Source organism: Podarcis erhardii (genome assembly GCF_964252035.2).
Source record: "Podarcis erhardii genome assembly, chromosome: 2".
NCBI lineage: Eukaryota > Metazoa > Chordata > Lepidosauria > Squamata > Lacertidae > Podarcis > Podarcis erhardii.
In genome coordinates, this window is record NC_138498.1 from 106,409,219 (window position 1) to 106,431,231 (window position 22,013).

The 22,013-nt window shown below is 46.8% G+C and overlaps 1 protein-coding gene across 4 annotated transcripts; it reads right to left on the reverse strand.

The window, feature by feature from the left end:
* Positions 1-1,150: 1,150 nt before the first annotated feature.
* On the reverse strand, positions 1,151-20,085 carry IMPDH2 (inosine monophosphate dehydrogenase 2). Of its 4 annotated transcripts, XM_081853177.1 has the most exons (16): positions 19,855-20,085; positions 18,647-18,700; positions 15,592-15,640; positions 15,237-15,338; positions 14,213-14,287; positions 13,343-13,549; positions 11,997-12,084; positions 11,163-11,362; positions 10,632-10,722; positions 9,781-9,876; positions 9,265-9,336; positions 4,997-5,140; positions 3,679-3,823; positions 3,177-3,320; positions 2,840-2,923; positions 1,151-1,468 (listed from the first exon to the last, which is right to left on the reverse strand). In XM_081853177.1, the coding sequence occupies exons 1-16, from the start codon at positions 19,950-19,952 to the stop codon at positions 1,447-1,449; spliced, it is 1,671 nt and encodes a 556-aa protein (XP_081709303.1). In that variant the 5' UTR covers positions 19,953-20,085; the 3' UTR covers positions 1,151-1,446. The 4 variants fall into 4 exon arrangements, with proteins under 4 accessions (XP_081709303.1, XP_081709304.1, XP_081709305.1 ...); XM_081853178.1 differs by lacking the exon at positions 18,647-18,700; XM_081853179.1 differs by lacking the exon at positions 9,265-9,336.
* Positions 20,086-22,013: the final 1,928 nt, after the last annotated feature.

Genomic DNA, 22,013 nt, shown 5'->3' on the forward strand with positions numbered 1-22,013 from the left:
TTCTCAATGATGCATTCTCTGAATATGAGGACCCTTTGCTTGTTTTGGTTTATTCACCAGAAACTGCAGATCCTCGCTACTAAGTATTATGAACAGAGGGGAAAGAGGTTTAACCTCCTTGAACTGGATATTTGCTTCTCTGGAAGGGGCCTTTCTGGAAAGATCTGAGTGCCTGTGCTTCCCTAAAAGGCTTGACATCTAAGCATCATTGCCTCTGAACAGGTGGCCCCTTTTAACAAGCTGCAGATCTTTCCACAAGTTCTGGCAAGAGCAGCCCCGTTCTCCTAAAAGGTCAGACTGCATGCTCAAAGGCTTGGCAAAAGCACATGAGTTCCAACTTTACTTGCCCCCTTTACAGTGGGGGTGGTCATTCAGCAGTAAGGTAAAGGGACCCCTGACCATCAGGTCCAGTCGCGAACGACTCTGGGGTTGCGGCGCTCGTCTCGCTTTATTGGCCGAGGGAGCCGGCATACAGCTTCCGGGTCATGTGACCAGCATGACTAAGCAGCTTCCGGCGAACCAGAGCAGTGCATGGAAACGCCATTTACATTCCCGCCGGAGCGGTACCTGTTTATCTACTTGCACTTGACGTGCTTTTGAATTGCTAGGTTGGTTGGAGCAGGGACCGAGCAACAGGAGCTCACCCCGTCGCGGGGATTTGAACTGTCAACCTTCTGATCGGCAAGCCCTAGGCTCTCTGGTTTAGACCACAGCGCCACCCGCATCCAATCAACAGTTATTGCTGAGTATCCCATCATCTCTGATTATTGCCCTGCTGGGCAGGAGTATAAGAACAGTTAGAGAATGGGCAAAGGTTAGCCACACCTGTTTTAATTACCAGCTATGTTTGGGGCAGGAATGGAGACCCTTAAAGCCATAATTCTGAAACTATAGTTTGAGGAATGTATTAAAGGCATTGTCTTCTGACCTGTACATCTGGGTAGAAGCAGCAAGTGGAATGTGACTTTAGCAGAGAAATAATGGGCGGCACAGCACAGGCTGGGGTGGGCTTCTAAAAATAAAAAGTTATGTCTGGATGTACCTATGTAGAGGCCCAGCAGCACACAGTTGGAAGGCTACATACTCTAATCCACGACTGCCAAAAGAAAAGACACTGAACCCTGCCAAATAGCTGTAATTGCACAAGGAAGAAGTTGGAAGAGGCCTTCTTGCCTCTTTGTTTTATTGTAAAAAAAGAAATACAGAGACAGAGACACAGGACCCCTCTCCAGAGCCTCGTTCAGCTGACACTTCTGGAATAGGCTGATGCGTTTTACCTTCAGCCCCTTGGTCAAAGCGGCTGATAATGCGAAGGGGGAGCAGCAGCCAGCTCCACCCCTCCGGCAAAATGGCACTTCTGTGAAGGGAGCAGTTCATGATCATGGCAGCAAAGGTCAGGCACCACAGGGCAAAAATGAGGCTCAGGAAAAGCACAAGGGACTTTCATCAGAAAAGGCGTTTTTCATACCTAGGCAAGAGAAGGAAAAGAAAGCTGAAGTTGCGCGCTGTTCACCGGAAGTAGCAAATTATTGCTCTCTTTTACCAAATGGAATTAGATAGGGGTCTCCTGCTTAATTCCACTCCCTCAGGAGCCGTTTTAAAGTAAAGGAAGACGCGGGCGGCAGTCTTGGCCCTTGTCCTCGACTCTCCATTCACAATGTCAGCTCAAACCCAATGATTTTAAAATTCATTTTCTGCTCGGAACTAATTCCTGCCATGGGCTCCAATCCAGAGCAGAAGCATGCTCCGGATTTAGACCCTGCTGCAAAAGAAAGAACCCTACTGTTTTAAGTACTATACATTTGCATGGTTGCAGCATAACCGTAGGCTTGCTTCAGTGCAATGAACCTTGACTGTATCTTCACACGGTCTCCACCTCCAATTACATACTAGTATTGGGTGTAAGAAGAACACCCTCAAGACCTGTAAACCACTTACAGTGGTACTTGGTTTGCAACCGTTTTGGATTACAACCACATCAAACCCAGAAGTGCGTGTCCCTTTTTTTGGACTACACCCTTTCTTTTTTTCCCTTTTTTATTACAACCCCCCCTCCCCCCTTTTGGAGGCCCCATTGGCGAAAGTGCACCTTGGGTTGCAACCTGTTTTGGTTTACAACCGGACCTCCGGAACGTATTATGGTTGTAAACCAAGGTACCACTGTATAGTGCCGTTAAGAAGTACAGCGGTACCTTGGTTCTCAAACTTAACCCATTCTGGGAGTCTCTTCCGACTCCCAAAACCGTTCGAAAACCAAGGCACGGCTTCTGATTGGCTGCAGGAGCTTCCTGCGCTCAAGCGAAAGCCACGTCAGACGTTCAGCTTCCGAAAAGTGTTTGCGAACCGGAACACTTACTTCCGGGTTTGCAGTGTCCAGGAGCCGATTTGTTCGACAACTAAGCCGTTCAAGAACTAAGGTACCACTATACTCCACAATTCTAAAATATCCAAATATAACAAGGGCCTAGCCTGAACAGGAAAGGGACTATTTGGCCCTCTCTGATCAGTTCAGGGTGTTTTCTAACAAACGCAGCCCTTGATCTTTTCTGCTTTGATATTTGCCCATAGATGCAAACATAGCCATGTGCTAGTCCTGCTTCAGAAGGTATTAAGAAGCAGCAGAATTGAAAGTAATTTCTGGGTTAGTTCCTTCTTGGAAGTGTCTAAAGCACCTCAGACACTTCCCTGCACTCAGGATCCTTTGGGATCCTAATTGGTTCTGGCCACAGGCTGCTTTCAGCCTGGCAGCCAGAGACACACTTTTCTTTTCTTTTCGAATTTCCCTGTTTGCTAAGTGCTCTGCTTACTCAAGATGGATCAGTTGCACAGAAAAACTTACGAATGGAGGCCATGAATCCCTCCTTCTACTTGGGCAGATGCTGTCCTCTTTTCAAATTTCAGCTCTCCAGAATACATCATGGCCCTGGCGATAAAAAGTCAAGAGAAGGGTGACAGAGTGTTCCTGTTTCCCTACTAAGAGCCGCATTCTTGCAACAATACAGGATGGGAACCATGGTGTGGGGCTGACCAACCCACATGGGCCAATCCTGGAAGTGAGGGGCAGGCATGGTCTGCCTGATAGATTGTATGTAGCTTGCTCACATGCCTTCAGCATACATGATCCCAAAGTATACAAGATTTGCTGGGATGGTGGCGGCGGCGCAAAAAGCTCTCACCTCACTTGCGTTAGACTCTTGGCTCCGATATCCTGGCAGGAGTGCTGGATGCCAGCAATCAGGTACGGCATGAACTTGTGAATGGAGCCCTTGTCTTGCACAGCGCCAGAGACCCCCTGTGCCACTTTAATTTTATCTGTCTCGCTGAGAATGACAAAGAACAAGAAAAGGCTTGTGAGAAACGCAGAACTGGGCTTGCAAGCTTTTTCCAGAGATGGCAGGAAATAAATGTTTATGGTGAAAACAAGGAAGGGTGCACTGCAAGTCCTCCGCCTAAGTCACCAGATGCCTGCCCCAGATAGAAAAATCTGGGCTTGCTTCTGAAACGCCATCGAAGCAAGAGTCTGAAAAGCCTCCAGTGGGAGAAAATTCCATGGAGGTGAAGCAGCAGCGGCGAATGTCGGTTTTATTATCTTCCGCAATCTGCATGCATTATTTTGCTTATGCAACCCAGCCTGGCACCATTCAAGCAGTCCCTCTGTTAAGGATACACATCTCCTACCTGAAGTATCTATTCTGGCTGCCCAGGTTCTTGTCCATGGCGTCAAGTGACCCCATGCCCCGGTACTTCTTCAGCCTGATCCCATCGGAAAAGAAATACTCCCCCGGGGCTTCGGTTGTGGCGGCCAGGAGCGAGCCCATCATCACTAAAGCCAACGAAGAGAGCAAAAGCAAGTAGGGTGACATTCTAGGGAAAGCAAAGCAATGGGGAACTGGGCTTGCACTTCCAGTCTGCTCTAGAGGGGTTGGGGTGTAAACTTTGATGCTGGCTAGGTAAAACATTCATGTGATCTAGCCCGTGTGTGTGTGTGTGTGTGTGTGTGGTTTTGGGCAGAGCTGGGATCCAACAGAGCAACCTCCATATCCTTTATGTACTTAAGGAGATGCTACATTCACCACAAGCCGACCTGGCCCCGATCCAGCCTCCCACTAGCTCCCAAGGGTTTGTGTGCCACCAGTCTGGAATGGGGCTTCCTTCACCGAGGAAAGCCCACTCTGAGCAATGTTGAAACACTGCTGCTGCCTAGGGCACATCTGCATGGCAGCTACCTGTGCTATTTAGAGTATTACAGCTCTAAACTGAAACTGCTTGTGTGGCTGCCGACGCCTGCTCTATTGCAATTTTTGAAACCTTTCTACAGCTTTATCAGGCAGGGCTGGGAACCTGTGGCCCTCCAGATATTTCTGGCAGCCTAATCCCAGCCCATCCGGCTTGGCCAATGGTCAGGGATGACAGCAGCTATAATCCTGCAGCATCTGGAGGGCAACACATTCCTTAAGGCAGCCTTTCTCAACCTTGGGTCTCCAGATGCTGTTGAACTACAACTCCCATCACCCCTAGCTAGCAAGGCCAGAGCTCAGGGATGATGGGACTTGTAGTCCAACAACATCTGGGGACCCAAGGATGAGAAACACTGCCGTAAGTCATTACAATCACTGGAGGAAACTTTTAAGTGTCGCACAAGCCTCTCTCACAGTGGAAATGTTTTTTTAAAAAATTCATTTATCACCTGCCCTTCGCTCTATCATCCCAGGCAGATCTTATACGGGCATTCACACACCTCCAAGCACCGGGAAATCTTGCCCAATCTGGTTTCCCAGAGGTACACACAGGTTTAACACCAGTATTCCCCACAGCAGTGCATTAATGCAACGCAACTCATAGCTGTTTCACCTGCTCTACCTAGTAACCACTTGCCCCATGCAGGACAGATGTGTCTGGTACAGCACATCTGGAGGTAGTGGCAGAGTTCCCTGGTGCACAACCAAGCGTTGCAAGCTCTCCGTGAAATCCAAGTTGACCGCCCTTGCCACCTCACCTGTGGAAGCGCCAAGCGCCAGAGCCTTGGCGATGTGCCCAACAGTCTGGATGCCGCCATCCGCAATCACCGGCACGCCAAACCTCCGCGCGTACTCAGACACTTTGTAGACTGCTGTGGCCTGAGGCCTCCCGCATGCCAGGACTAAATCCAGAGAGACAGAAAAAGAAGAAGCAGAAGAACAATCAGAGTCTGGTCTGAGGCAGGCCCTTTGACGGAATCCCCGTCTTCAGCACGCAAAGTTTTAGAAAGGCACATGGCTTCTTTCAGCTACTGCCTTTAAGTATGAGGCAGAGTAAAGCAAGTCGGCCTGCAGGGAAAGCACCCTCCAGATCTTCATCCCAGAATGCAACTAAAATTGAGATGTGAAGGCATAGAGTGGGGGGGAACCCTGATGTAGCTAACATATGGAGCACGTGTGTGCTGCTCCAATGGCCAGGGAAGGCTTCTGGAACAGCCCGCAGGCTGATAGCCCATAGAGCAGATAAAAATCCATGCAGTCTTGAGTCCCACTGACCTTGCTTGCATGTGGCATCCAACCGGAATACTAGAAATATTTGGAATATAACAAAAGCCCTGTTTATGCTTGGTGGAGGGGACATGAGGGCTCACATGGGAGTTATTACCAAGCCAGCTATCTCCTGGCACACAGGACGGCTGTGTATAGGCCTCACTGTTTCCATCTAAAGCACAAGATGGTACAGGAAGTGAACATTCCTCAAATGAAGGATTCCTGCAGAACACACCCCATGTGTCAATAGGAGCTCTTCTGTGCTCAGTTTCATCAATTTGTCCCGGATTTGCTAGCTGCTTCCACTCATGTGCCACTTGGGATGTGCATTCTGGAAGCGATGCATACCGCACAGCCAAGGACATGCAAAAACTCTTGCCAGAAGTGTACCACCCTTTCTTCCAAAGAGGGCTTCCTTTCCCTCACACTTCACAAATAACTGGGAGGATTTTCTCTGCCACGATTAGAATAGTGTACCAGATGAGATTGTGACCATGCAAGATTAGTCAAAGAGTGCAAACTTCCCGTTGAATGCAGGGTTTCAGGGTTGCTATCTGCACCGCCAGAGCTAACTCAGTGCTTCACCAAGAAACCGAGCCAGACACAAGCCACTTTTTGCACCAGCTCATCTGTCGTTTCATTCATTCCGCTTCACTTTCTAGGGCTCAGTACAGGCAGCCCGGAAAGGGAATCTTGTCCATTCTAGGAAATGCGAGTTTCAAATTCACTGAAATCAACTGCATTGAACTGGAACTCAAATCAATCATGAAATGGGCTGCCAAAAAGATGAAACAGTGTTAGTGCTAAAGAGGTGGTCTCGCTTTTGCTGAGGCTGCCTAATGTTGAGAGCAGCGTTTCCATGTTATGACCGACAAGCCAATGAAGCAGTTTGTTCCATACATACATAAACACCCACCCTATACTCTGGTCGTAGGAACCAGGTCATGTGCGTAACCGACCTTTGCAACAATGGTGTACAGAACTGTACACTGAGACCAACCCTTTATGAATTAACATGTTGGCACCAGGGAGCAAGACACAGTCCTACAACCTAGTGCCTTGCACAGGTGTTGACTTCCAAAGCAGGGTTTGAAATTTGCCATAATAATTTGGTACAGTAACGTCGCTGCCATTCAGAGTTCCACAGAATAAGAGATAAATCAAAAGACGGGCAAGCCTGGTCTTTTATTAGACAAACTCATCATTGTCGTAAAGCAGGGGTGGGCAACGTTTTTGAAGTCGAGGGCCATAATCCCTGGGATGAGGAGTTCCAGGACCACATACTGGTTGCAACCAGGCCTAAAGCAGATGCAAACACCCCTTTTCTCGCTCTCCCTTTGAAGCCTGCCACCTTGCTTAAGAGAGTTGCCTGGGAATATATGCTCACAAACTCTTACTGAATTTAAGAGCCATAACAGATTAAAATGAGATTGTTGGGTTCTTGGGTCATCACAAACCAGCTGGTAACCCTGTTAGATAGCTGGTTATATTATCTTAAGGCTGCACCTTTCCTAGCCCGTTGGTTGTCTATTATTATTAGAATTTATATACCGTCCTATGCCCAGAGGTCTCACTGATCTACACTGACCGGTAGCAGTTTTCCAGAGTCTCAGGAAAAGGTTCTTCCTAGCTCAGCTTCTCAAGATCCTTTAATACAGAGATATAAAGATTGCAACTGGAACCTACAATATGAAGGTTCTGCTACTGCAACTAGCAACTTCATTGTATAGCTATTGCTCCGTATCCTGAACTCTGACAGTTATAATAATGCAAAAGCAATTGCGGATTTGAGGAATGCTCTCCCGGGGTGGGGGTTGCTTGTCTGGAGCCTTCCATACATCCTTGGGCACCAGGTGAAAATGTTTCTCTTCAACCAGGCCATTGGCCAATTAACATTCTATGACCTTGTAAATGTGTTTGTGGGAGGGTGTGTGTATGTGTGTTATTGGTCTGTTTCTGTTTCATTATGTACTTTGTGTTCTCATTTTGTATTTTTATGTTGTGAACTGCCCTGTTATCTTCGGATGGAAGGGTGGTAAACAAATTCAATAAATAAATAAAATTAACCAATTGTCACTTTCTGGGCATGTGAAGTGGAGACAAACGTTTAAACCGTAACAAAAAAAATGGTGGCTTTATGGCGCTACAAGTCTCTCTGCCGCCTTCACGTTTGTCAAAGTATCCAACTTGGAAGCAGGTTAATATTACACCATGCATGTATCAGACATTTGTTGCCATATTGACCTTAAAGAGATAAGAGGTCCAGAGTGGACAATGCTGAATTTTTACTGGACTAACCTGCCCAGAGCCCTGATTGCAACTGTGTCAAAAACCTCAAAGAGACATGTCAGGGATATAAAGTCCATAACTGTGTTGACTACCACAGCTGGGATCCAAAAAAAGTACACATGCACATGGAAAAGAAACCTGAAAATGCACGTGGGAAGCTGTGCTTGCTGTCTGTCAGGTGAGCAGAGATTATAGTTCTTGGGCTGTTACAGAAATCTGGCACCAAATGCTTTTCCCCCCAAATCAGGCCAATACCTGAAATGACTGTTTTTACTTTTTAAAACAGCAACTTTGACTTCATAACAGATATAGCTCTCTAAAAGAGAATGAGCTAGTTCTGTATGGGACAAGAGAAGGACCTAAGTCCTCTCATGGCAACCAATTACAAGGAAAAATGAGCATATCTTCCCTATGGAACGCCTAGCAAATGGCTACTGGTATTCCCTGTGGCAAGCAAACAGGAGAGCAGCCGGTATTCTGGGGGGAAGGCTATTCCTACTTCCCACGGAGAATCTCCATGCCCAAAAAGGAAGCTCTCATTCATCTGTGTAGAATGGTAGCTAAAGCCCTTTTCCACGTGGCTACTTTGGGGGCACTTTAAAGCTGCGTAGACAAGCCCGTAGGTAGGTAAAAACAACTACCATGGACTAAGGATGGGAAACATACAGGACAGGGACTGTGGTTTTCAAATACTTAAGAATCTGCCTAGAAATGATCACCTAATTTACTCACAATAAAGGCTTAGAATTACCTAAAATAGGCTGAAATTGAGCATCGTTAAAAAGGTTTCCTATCCATTATCAATGCTGCAATATGGATATGGTCATCAGTGCAAGACAAAATCCTTCCATCATTATAAAGGAAAATACTCAGGCAAGCTAAGGCTACCCTGCATGAAACTGGGATCTTCCTAGTAATAATAATAATAATAAAATTTATTTATATCCCGCCCTCCCCAGCCGAAGCCGGGCTCAGGGCGGCTAACAATAATCATGTAAACAATCCCCGCCAACCGTACTGGTAACAGCAGTCAATCTAATTAACCCCCTGAAAATTACAATTTACCTATTTTGTATATGTGGTTGGAATTTAGTTAATTTAACTTGTAGAATCACAGCTGCTGCTGCTGCCGCACATGACGTTAATTATGGCACCTTTGCCCACCAAGAGAAAGGAAGCAGTCAAGGTAATTTTTTAAAAAAATCCATACAGTCCTGGATTTAAGGAGAGAGAAAGAACTCCAGCTAGTACCATTAAGGGCAACTTTGAAACCCTGCTTTAGGAAAGGCTCAGAATCAAGAGAATGTTTCAGCTTTAACAACCAGTATCCAAAGCCACAAAACCCCAAGTGCGTCTACAACTAGATTATTCTCAAAACAAGCAGGGCGGGCGGGGCAATGGGCAGCCAATCAAAGCCTTGCTCCAAGGCACAAAATTAAGGGGTGAGAGGAAGGGGGCAATGACTTACTATAGGTGCCAGTGACTGTGGAAGGGCATTTGGGGCTGTGGGACTTTAGGTCTGGAGGGATCTTTGGAGCAGCTGAACAAGACAAAAACACATACAGTTTAGAGGTAAGAGGAAAGCAGCTCAGGAACCAGGGGGACGCCCTGAAGAGCTGACACAACGCCAGCATGCTGGCACTGTGCAGTCGGGCTGCGCTCCATTAGTACAGAATTGGCCCTGGCCAGGCAGCCCAGCACATCTCTCCTCTCTGTTCCATTGCTGACTTTATACACAATTAATCTGCTGCATGCTCAGAGTCACAACTCCTCTGTCCTGGTTGCTCACAGGGACAGCCTCTGTACTACTGGCATGGCAAAAGGGCAGAAGCCCACCTCAGTATCGGAAGGACTCAATGGACCAGATACAATTCCCCTCCTTTCCAGGCACTGGGCTAGTGCTTTTGGAGGGCTACGATTAGGTTCTTTAAACAAGGCACTGGGGAAGAGAATGTGTTAATGATCTGCAGCGGGAACTGAATACCTTCTTGCGTGATGCAGATGGAACCGCTGCCCATGCCGACCCTCAGGGCATCGGCCCCGGCGTCAATCAAGTTCTTCGCCTGAGCCGCCGTCACCACTAGGAAAAGGAGGGAAATATTACAAAATGGGGGAAGGGAGGGGGAAGAGATAGGAAACCGGTCTCCGTCACCCTGCGCTTGCGACAGTGACGTTTTCCCTTCCAAAGAGATAGGACCGGCTTTGCACAGAGGAAGCCACTGCAATCTCAGCTGAAAAGGGCAGACTCGGATTCCAGTTCTTGCTGGCTGGCCGTCCTTCGGCCATCTCACCAATGTGATGGCGTTAACAAGAGAAGGGAACAACCTGAACAACCAAAGTGCCTTCGATTGTTAATTCAGAGAAGGAGGTTAGGGAATGCCAGATGTTTGACCTCTGGTTACACCAGAGATTTTGTCTGGTGTGAAAAGTGTGACTTGCTGAATTCCATGTTTTTATTTGTGGCATTCTAGCAAACTTAGGATTTGGAGGTGCCAATGGTTGCACTCATGACTTTAAAAAAAGGGCTTGGAGCCTATTCTTTTGTCGAGGGCTGCATTTCCTCAGGGGCTGCATGGCAGCAGAGAGTCGCCCCAGAGCCAAAAGTGAATGGGGAATCCCCTTTTTTCTGTCTTTCTATCACTGCCAGCCCGTGGGCTGTTGGAGAAAGCCCATCATCTCTCCTCTGCCAGCTTCCAACCAGCTAGTGGGGGTTTTGGGGGGGGGGGGAGGGGAGCCAAAAAGCTAGAAACTTCTGTAGATTTATTTACAAGTCCGTTTTACAACCCAAAGAACACGACCACATTTTAAAGTTTATATTAGCAAACATCTTGTTACCGTTGCCTCCAATGACCTGCAGCTCAGGGTATTTCTCCTTGATGTATTTGATCATGTTGATTTGGAAGATGGAATTCCCCTGAGAAGAATCCTGGCATTAAAAAGAAGAGGAATGAGGTCTAGAAGCTTGCTTTTCATCAGAGTAAAAGGTAAAGGTAAAGGTACCCCTGCCCGTACGGGCCAGTCGTGTCTGACTCTAGGGTTGTGCGCCCATCTCACTTAAGAGGCCAGGGGCCAGCGCTGTCCGGAGACACTTCCGGGTCACGTGGCCAGTGTGACGAAGCTGCTCTGGTGAGCCAGCACCAACGCAGCACATGGAAACACCGTTTACCTTCCTGCCAGAGTGGTACCTATTTATCTACTTGCACTTAGGGGTGCTTTTGAACTGCTAGGTGGGCAGGAGCTCCAGACAAGACCCCTCTGCACACAATCAACGAAATCAGCTCCACATAGAAAAGTCCAGATTGCACTAGAAAAGGAATCACCCCTACTGCATACTACTAAAACTCGCTTACCACCCCTAGGACTCACCAGAACAACAACGTCCACACCAGCTTGCACTAGTAAGTCAAGACGGTATTTGTCATCTTCATGGGTCCCAATGGCAGCCCCACAGAGCAGCTGCTTCTTGGCATCTTTTGACGCAAGCGGGTAGTCCCGATTCTTCTTCAGGTCTGTGCGTGCAATTATGGCCACCAACTCCCCCTTCTCGTTAACGATGGGCAGTTTTCCTGGAATGCCAAAAGTTATCTCTGAGTTGCAATTTTAACTCTCCCCGAAGGTTTTTCATCTGCTTTTGTTTTTCATTCTATTTGATTTTTCAGCGGCAAAAATAACGATCAAAGTAAACGGGAGCAATAGATAAATACAAAACCTGAAGTCCACAAGCCCATTAATCAGTCTGCGTTGTCAGGCACCTATTCACAAAATATTCAAATTGACCAAATACAGAGAAAGAAAAGGGAAGATGCTGCCCCTTATTGAGAATCCAAGCCGGAAGAGGTCATGACTTAAACAAGGCACTTGAACAAGTCCACTGTGGAATAAAGCCTGGAAGCTGCAGCTCTGTACAACTAACTACACTGATGTTTTGATTTCCCCCCACAAGAGGCATGACAATTCTTTGAACCTTTGATCTTCTCCACTCAAAGCAAACTGAGCTTAGCTCCAGGTACTTGGAGACACCTCTGGTTCACATTATAAGCCTTTGCTCAAGACGCTGGTAAAATTCATGCCCTAGGAGTGGAAAGTAATTGTGCCATTACCATTGGCACATCAAATTATGAGGTTAAAACATGGGATGAGCCACATGTTCACTGATTTAGCATAGTATGCACGGAATACCACACATCTATTCCCACTGACCTTTTTTACTCCTCTGCAAGATTTCATTAGCTTCTTTTAACGTAACTCCTGCAGGTGCTACAACGAGGTCTTCCCGGTTGGTCATGATCTAGGGAAAACCAAAGAGCAAAGTAAAGACGCTGTCCTCTGCGCCTGGGCCAAACTGAGCCGTTCTGAGTAGCAGAAGAACAAATGTTCAGATGGGGTCTCAAGGAACGAAGAGAGCTGCAGGAGAGTCTCAAACAGCAGCAGAATTTTTATTTTGTTCACAGTTAAAGGAGGGTTGACAGCATTTTGATCACACTAGGCAAAAATTGCTAGAGGGAGAAGGGCAGTGGTACTTGAGAACATCATAGTGCAGGTCAGAAATATTATTTATTATTGTTTAAATCATTTGTATGCCATGCAGTAACAGTGTTCTCTGGGCAGCTCACAACAAGAAAGCATTTAAATACGGTAACAACCAACCACCTAAAAGCAACGTAATGTCAGTGGCAGCAAATAAAAATGTGTTGTTGTTTTTTTACCAACCAGTTTTACTGCTATGTTATTAAAGCTTGCTCTGGTATTATAGTGGCAGTGTGTTTTTATGCTGTGCCCTGCCTTGTTGTATTTTCCACGAAAGTGTGGTTTATAAATATTTAAATAAAGTAAATCACACAATCCTCCAACTGTAGTCTGAAAACACTACAACCCACAAACATTTGCAACCTCAGTGGCTCATGTACCGTACCCTACGTTTAAAGTATGAGCGGTTGAGCTATCTGCCATTAAGACTCAACAATTATTTTCTAGGCTTAATTGTATTCGTGATCCCAAGTCAAGTCCAGTCCTCAAACGACTTCCTATCAACTTCCACACATGATTCTTCCAGAGTAAGAAATCTGAGAAGAGTGGCCTTAAAGTGTCTCACCCAGACAGGAGCAACAGAAAACAAAAGCTTCCAGCCTTGCTCAGCATCTCTCCCCCTCCCTGAAGTTCACATCTCTCCAGAGCTCTTTTCAAAGCATGTCACTCGCAACTCCCACTTGAGGGTAATCAGAGATGATTTAAGGCCGCTCTTGGGCAGCGTGCATCCTGCTGGTTGTGTCAGCACAGCCTAAAGATAGCGCAGGAGTGCAGAACGGGCTCCAAGGCACTGCGGAACGTTGCACTGCTGAAATCCGATGCCCAGCTATACAGTGGTTACACTAAGGCGAACAGAAAAAGTTGCAAAAAACCCCAACCTGTGCTATGCTCTAGTGCTCCAAGACATTAAACATAATTCCTTTGGCCAATGCAAAAACAATAATGCTAGAAGTCCACACAATGCCCCAGCACAAGTTCTAGCCCTGCTTACTGATCCCAGAAGAAATAACCCCACTGACCTCGCTGAGAGGCAGGTCATGCTCTTCTTCCTTCAAAAAGTCGATGTCTCGGGATGAAATAATCCCCACGAGTCGGCTGCCCATCTTCCCATTATCTGTTATAGGGATGCCGCAGAACCCATGGCGGGCTTTCGCTTCGAAAACATCTCGCACGCGATCTTTGGGGCTCAGCACCACTGGGTCCGTGATAAATCCTTGTTCGTATTTCTGGAGCAACACACAAATTCAGAAGGAGAATTTTGAGCCGCATACAGAATAGTTACATAAAGATATGAAGTGGGGGAAGCAGATGTCTGCGGAGCCAGACAGGACTCTCCTGGGGAATGGCCATCAGTAACTGCAGCATTGTAGAGTGTGGCTTTCAAACATGATTAGGGGCTCATCCAGACAGCTGCAAGTACAGAAATAAAGAATAAGACAGGTAGCCTGCTATGCCCAGTTCACCCGAATTACAGGGATCCAGGAGACCAAAGCATCTTGCCTGAATGTACTGAGGGCGTCAACAGCTACTATGGGTTAATGCCGAAACACCAGTCAGAACTTTCTGTATACCTTAAATGCAACAGGACCATCTTTTAAGAGTCCAGCAGCCAAGATTCTTAGTGAACAAACAGCACGCATTTCAAAGCATGGCTGCAAAGTGAACTCTGTTCCACATCAATCACAATGAACGTCGGCGCAAATGCAGCTATTAACATAATTAGAACCAAGGGAGGTTCTAATTATGCTATACGTTTGTGGTAAAGGCACAGGCGAGTAAACTATGTCTACAGCAGAATACCACCTCACAAAGCAGTGCTGGGCAATACCCAAACCTGTTATCACACCCTTCTCCCCAGGGACATTTGTATACACAGAAGATGGTTTTACCTTAACTTTCCGTACTTCGTTGGCCTGGAATTCTGGGGTACAATTATGATGAATGAATCCAATTCCACCTGTGAGCTGAGAATATATAGAAAGAAGTTTAAGTTGGAACAGAAATAATACAGTGGTACAGTAGTGCCTCGGGTTAAGAACTTAATTCGTTCTGGAGGTCTGTTCTTAACCTGAGGTACCACTTTAGCTAATGGGGCCTCTCACTGCCGCCGCACGATTTCTGTTCTCATACTGAATCAAAGTTCTTAACCCAAGGTAATATTTATGGGTTAGCGGAGTCTGTAACCTGAAGCGTATGTAACCTGAGGTACCACTGTACCTTGGTTTAAGAACAGCTTAGTTTATGAACAACTTGGATTAAGAACGCTGCAAACCAGGAAGTAGGTGTTTTGGTTTGGGAACTTTGCCTTGGAAGCAGAACATATTCCGCTTCCTGTTGAGTGTGTTCCATTTGTAAATTGAGTCCCCCGCTGCTATGGGAAAGCAGGCCTTGGTTTAAGAACGGACTTCCGGAACGGATTAAGTTCGTAAACAAAGGTACCACTGTACTTCTTTGCTGCCTTTGACCAAGGGCAGAGAGAAGGTTAGCAGGCATGGCTCAGAAGCCAAACTGTTGTTGTTGTGCAGAATAAGGCTCTGCATTTAAAACTAATACAAAACCCCCAGCTAAGAAGTGATATACTAAGAATTTTAAATACTGTAGGGAAAAAGCATAAAAGCAGAATTGGAAGGGACTACTACTTCTCTGGCCAATATTAAAAAAATGATTACAGACATGGCCATATGTTTTTAACAGTACAATGCCATGTATGTTTAATAAGAAGTAAGCCTTACTGTGTTGAACAGGCCTCACTCCTAAGCATGTGTGTTTAGGACTGCAGATGAAATGATCTGAGGAAAAATGTTCTTGATATCCCATAGGGATTTACCAAGATACCAATAAGTATTTTTCACACACACACATCCCACACTCTAAACTAAGGTAAGCTCTCTCCCTTCTGCCCTGGTTTCTTACCGCCATTGCAATGGCCATGCAGGCCTCTGTTACTGTGTCCATAGGGGAGGATACCAAGGGAGTCTTCAGGGTTATCTTCTTGGTCAGAGCAGAAGTCAGGTCCTTAAAAGAAAGAGAATTTGGATGAAACAGCAGGCGGCTTTATTTGCGATCTTTTCTAGCACCATTGTCATCGTACCTTCACACACTTAGTGACCCACCAGAACTAAAACTGCAGAACTAACACTGCAGATTCCAAAACGCTCAGTTAGTACTATAAAAAGAGACAGACAGAAAGGAATCTCCTACAGTGCAGAAAGCACTTGCTTCTTGACACTGGTTTTATATATTATACAAACTTTAGTCTCATACTCACCACTTGGTCTGCAGTAAAGTCTATGTAGCCAGGGAGTATAAGGAAATCACTGAATAACAAAGGAAAGAAGAAAAAAAATGTTATTTTTGGAAGCCTAATACAGAACTTTTAACAAGTAAAAGGCTTTATAATGTAATTTGTGGTTCGCCGCAGCACGTTGCTGAGACAAATAATGACTGTACCTGTGTGTGGGGTTTTCAACTAAGTTCTATTTGGAGCAAACCCACTGAAATTAATGGAACTAACTTAGTCATGCTCATTAGTTTCAGCAGCTCTACTACTAAGAAAAGTTTAGTTGAATACCACCTGGGGAACCTCCTGAAGTTCTGTGATTGGAACCCCCAACAAAATTTCCTCCTTTAAGAAACAGTGCCTACAAGGGGAAGATTTGGATCAGGAACATGGCTCAGGTAAGAGAAAGGGTTTAAAAAATGTAGGAAACATTTAGGCCTCCCAATGTTGATGAACTACATCTCCCATCACCCAAGAACATTGACAATGCTTGCCAGGGCTGATGGGAGTTGTAGTTCAGCAACTGATCTGGCGAGCCAAAGGTCCTTTACCCCCAAGGCAATTCTTCAAATCTCTCCCAAGCTACTTTTAAATTTGTAGGAGAAAATATACAGTCACAATTTTAGTGTTCATATGGTTTCCCTTCCACATCTAACAGGTTAAGGGATTTGAATCAGGGCTTTGGTGCAGAGGGGAAACATCAGACTGCCCTTGCTCCTGTACCCCAACCTCACTGGCTTCATTTTTCAGAGGGAAATGAAGTGGAAAGTTCTAGTCATTCAACTTCACATAATACACACCTCTGGGATGGCTATGAGTGGGCAGAGGTAAAGTGGTTTGATTGCACCAATTGCCTTCTGCTTGAACTTACTGCTTCTCCCAACCAAGCCTATAACCTCGGGTCCTGTAGCTCAGCAAAATGTTTCTCATTCACTGCCAGGAACCGCCTCGTTAACAGAATATTGGGTTGCCGTGATGGGCAAAATGTTTTGCTAGAGACCCTGGGAGAGCTACTAACACAGAGAGTAAACAAGACTGAACCAGACAGACCAGAAGTCTGACAATGTAAGATACTTTCGCACATGCAAAGATTCCCAAATCAAAGCAGGAATCTTCCACGGAGGTTTGAATCTTTGGCATCTCCTGAGTTTTAGAAGTTAGAACAACCCCCACCACATGCATGCCCAGCTGTATTTAGCCCCCACCCCACCCCCCGAAAGTCTCCAAGAAAACAAAGTTGTGAAACTCCCGAGCAAAATGTTCTACAGGAAAAAGTTAGCTGATGTTTAACAGATGCCATGTCCCCAACTTGGAAACCTTCCAGGAGACCTGTGAAGACCTTCCTATTGCATTGACTACCTCTCTACCAGCAGCTATTAAGTCATGGAAATCTAAATGGAATTTCCACATACCAGGGATATCATACGGAAGTGCTGCTGGCACCAGTTGCCAGAAGCAACTGAAATAGATAATGCTGTTGCTCTCATGCCTTGTTGTAAGCCCCCCAAAAGCTTACTGCTGTTGGAAACAGAATGCTGGATGAGATGGGACTCTTGGTCTGATCCTGAAACATGATCCTTATGTCCCGATGTTGGTGGACCCGAGACACAGTTTAAAGGCATTGGTAAATATGTGCATTAGGTAAATGTAAAGGGACCCCTGACCATTAGGTCCAGTCATGACCGACTCTGGGGTTGCGGCGCTCATCTCGCTTTACTGGCCGAGGGGGCTGTTGTACAGCTTCCGGGTCATGTGGCCAGTATGACTAAGCTGCTTCTAGAGAACCAGAGCAGCGCATGGAAGCGCCGTTTACCTTCCCGCCAGAGCGGTACCTATTTATCTACTTGCACTTTGATGTGCTTTCGAACTGCTAGGTTGGCAGGAGCAGGAACCGAGCAACGGGAGCTCACCCCGCCGCGGGGATTCGAACTGCCAACCTTCTGATCGGCAAGTCCTAGGCTCTGTGGTTTAACCCACAGTGCCCCCCGCGTCCCATGTGTGTGCATTAGCTTGTACTATTTTATTTTTCCAGGAAGCAACTGACTTTCAGGAAATGGGAAGAGCCATAAGCTCAGTAGCAGAGCATCTGATTTGCACGCAGAAGGACTCTGGTTCAATCCCTATCAAGGGCTGGGAGAGAGACCCTAGTTTGAAATGCTGGAGAACTGCTGCTAGTCAGTATATACTGAGCTAGAAGGACCAGTGGTCTGATTTGGTATCAGGCAGCTTCCTTATGATCCCTAGCTTTGGTGAAGGGCTGTAGGCACAGTGGTAGAGCGTCCGCCTTGCATGCCAAATGTCCCAGATTCAATCCCTAGTGTCTCCCAAGTTAGGGAAAGACTCCTAACTGAAACCAGGGAGAGCCGCTGATAGTGTTGGCAATATGGCCCAGATAGTACAAGGCAGAACCACCCACTTGCAGCACCTCCGTCTTGCCAAAATTCAGATTGAGTTTGTTTACCCTCATCCTTTATGGCATACTTCACTGGGTAGAAGGTGACTGCTCATGTTCTTCCTTTAAAAAAAAAAAAAGCTGCTTCTTCAACTACAAAGTTTGTTTCCAAACAGAAATGATTTATTTATAGATTGCTGTTCTCTAAAAGGGGAGGGCTGAGGGGTTGTGGCTGCTAAAAAGAGGGTCAGCTTTCTCGTGCAGGAATTATTTCCAAGCAAGTTTCTCAGAGGGTTCATATTGCACGTCTAGTTAGGGAGGAACTCGTGAAGGCTGTGTGCAACCACAGATCATCTGGCATCACGTGAGTCTCCACATGGATAGGAAGAGACTAAGCGGTGGAAGAGACAGAAAAATGGGAATAAAAACCTCCTCTCGCCAAAAACTCACAGTCTACAACTCTAACAAGATAGCAACTTTATACTGCCGACTCATGTTCTTAAGAGGTTGGATCAGGGGTACATTCTATGCTGCTCACGGCTTTCTTCTTACAGAAGGATTATGACTAAATGTGCTCAGACTTGTCATAAGGACCAGCAGGTGGTTTAGGAACACACACCGATACACAAGTGTAATCAGAGAAACTGTTACATGATATTCTGGCTCCATGGTCTCTCGCAAGGGCTGGGATGATCTGCGCAGTTACTAGATAAAAAACACAAAAGGTCTTGCTGGGTGCAGGATTCAACAGACCCTGAGGAGGACTGACTATTCTGCGGAATTATGTCAAAGGTGAAGTGTTAAAAAAGCAAGGGCCAAGGAGGGGAGGGAGAGGAGAGATCCGCTAAGCAGAAAGGATTCCTCAAACATGAGCTTTCAGGGAATATCTTGCACAGGAAGAGGCAACAGTTCTACTTATACAGTACTAGCCAACAGACACATTCCACTCACCCAATGAAGAACTGAGAAAGGTGATCTCATATAGAATCAAAGAACTGTGGAGTCGGAAGGGACCTTGAGGATCATCTAGCCCAACCCCCTGCAATGCAGGAATCCTTCATCCAACATGGGGCTTGAACCCACAACCCTGGGATTGAGAATCTCATGGTTACCGACTGTGCTATCTGCACTACCACGCAAAAAGGAATCTACCCCACGAGATCTTTCTGGAAGTTCTAGAGCGGGGGAGAAACAAGGTCTGCATGTTCAGGCCGAGGGTTTTGCCTCTCAGGTTTCTCTCTCTCTGAAGTTGCAGGCCGAGAGTCTCTGCTTCTCCATAGGGAGCAATGGGCAGAAGGACATTTGCCCCTACTACTGGAACTAGCCCACCCTCGGCTTCAAAATAGACAAAAGTGCGAGGGTAGGGAGATTGGGGGGGGATCCTAGGGGCTCGGCAAATCCTTTTTCAAAGACCCAGAGGAACCCCCTGGGGTGAAAGGTTAATTCGAGCATTCATGTTTAGGGAAGCTCTTACTGTTTGATGTATTTTAATACTTTTTTCTGGAAGCCGCCCAGATTGGCTGGGGAAGCCCAGCCAGATGGGCGGGGTATAAATAATAACTTATTATTATTATTATTATTATTATTATTATTATTATTATTAGAGCACCCCCAGCCCCACTTTCCTTCACCCCGTGCCAAAGCCATCATTATAACCTTCACTTTCCTCGGGTTGGAATAGCATGTCGCGGGTGCAATACACAAACACACACCCCAAATTCCGCGTGCGGGGTCCCAAGGGGCATTAAAAGAAAAAAAGAAGAACCTGTGGCAATTCCTCGAGGCGGGTGGAGACGTAGCGCCGACCCCCCCACCCCCTTGCCACCCCCGCCCCACGGCCTCCCCAGGCGCCTCCTCACTTGTAGGTGAGCCCATCTCCGCAGTTGAGCATCTGCTGCGCCGTGAGCCCGTCGTCGGGCACGTAGCCGGTGCCGCCGCTGATCAGGTAATCGGCCATGGGCGGATAGGACGCACGCGTGCGCGCGGACCGCGTGTGCTTCTTCCCTCGCGGCCTCAGTTGCAGAAAGCGCGCGCGAGGCTCTGCCTCTTCTGCCACGCGCCCTCGCCGACAAGAGAGTCAAGCGTCGGCGCCGCCGGGTACAAGAGAGCGGAGCTGGAGGAAACCCCGCCCCCCAGACGACGACGCGTCCTTGCGTCACGCCGGTCCGTCCGCGAGGCGTCAGCGCAGGTTTCTCTTCCTCCCCGCCCCCACTCTGCCTTGTGGGTGGGGCGGGGAGGGGGGAAAGCGGGCTACGGCGGCCGCGCGGGCTCATGCGCGGCAGGCTGGACGGGCTTCGCCTCCCTCCTTCCTCTTACCCCTCCCCCTCCCCTCGCTTCTTGTCCCGAAGTAACGAGTTAAGAGCGGGAAAACGGAAGACGTTCCTTTTCCCACTCATTTTCTATGAGGTCATTTGGGCAGAACAACAATATTATTTAGTAGTCCCTTTTGTCTTTTTTTTTTAAAGAGCCACTCTTTTTAGCTGCGCTGTGTGCAGAGAAGTGGGCCGGGGACCCCAACACGGTGTGGATATGGCAGTGCCAGATTTACTTATAAGCGAAACAAGCTATAGCTTAGGGCCCCCCAAAAAATTAAAGGGAAAAAATATGGATGTACATTTCCAAAAGATAAGATAATAAAATAAAGCCTACATACAGCAACAGTGTTTTGTGTTGTGTAGGCGCCTATGATGCTAGCCGGCTCCCTAAAATATCACTAGTTAGATACCTATCAGGTCCATAAATTACCATATAACATATATTCAACACAAAAAAGCGACAATTTGTTGTGACAAAGGACAGCTGGACATATAAAGGGCCCTATTACCTTCAGTAGCTTAGGGCCTCATGGAAACTAAATCCAGCCCTGGTGTGCGTTTGGTGGTGGGGCACCGGCTTCTGAGGAATGAAGGTTAAATTCCTTATTTTAAAAAAAACAAACCCAAGGCGCGAGATTCTCCAAAAAAAAACTGCCATGGGGTGCCAACTCGTCAAGCAAGCTGTGCCAACCTGCCTTGGCAGCAGAGCGCAGGCGCCAGTACTCAGCCACTAGCTTCCTCCTTCCCTTCAAACTGGGGAGAGAGAGGGTATCCACTTCGCTTCGCCACTACCCCACCCCGACTTTGGTCCAGAGGCAACCTCGAGAAGTCTTGCAGTAATCCAATACTGTGAACAGCTTTGACGGGATGTTTTGATGGATGGCCGGGGGTGGGGGGGAGAGATTTAGTGGCAAACCTATTTGCAGCCGTTTATCGAGGTACTCCACACTTTCTTTAAACAACATCGACTGTCTCCCCCCCCCCCCGCAAAAAAGGCTGCTGGGAGGGAGAGGAAAGGAACCACCACGAGTGTTTTGTTGCTGTTGCTTGAGTGCAATAGCCCCCTTTCCACATAGCTCTCTTCCCGTTTTGCCCTTGCAACTGTCCTTAAAGTAGGCTAGGCTAAGAGTGAGTGGTGCAAGGTTACCCAGGGAGCTGGGTGATGTGAAAACCCCGTCTTACAGTTCTTCCTGGAACAGGCAAACCACTCCTCCAGCCTGTCTCACAGTTCTGGTACTGAAAACCAAATTCGTGGCCTGAGATGTGCTCAGAATTAAGGAACACAGCATGTCCAAAGTTACATAATTATTTTGGCTCACCTTAGCATTCTTGAAAAAGCAAGCAGCTCACAAAAGCTTATACCCTTGTAAATTCGTTATGTCATTTAAAATGCCACAACTCACTCATCCCCCCCCTCCAAAAAAAACACACACACTCTAGTCCAGAAAAGAACCTCAGCATCAAAACTTACCATATTGAAGCTGTAAGGAATCACATTTCCTTTCATCATTAACCACTTGGAGGTGAGCTGAAAGATCATGGGCTTCATAGCTTTCCCCCACTCCACCCCAGCTAGATACACCTGTGTAAGTATGAAACAGGTCTTCAGAGTTCTCGGATCTAGATATCCGTGCTGCATTAAAATCTCCCCCAACTGCCTTCATTTGCTTGCATTTACATAATGTACTATATTTTATAGCCCA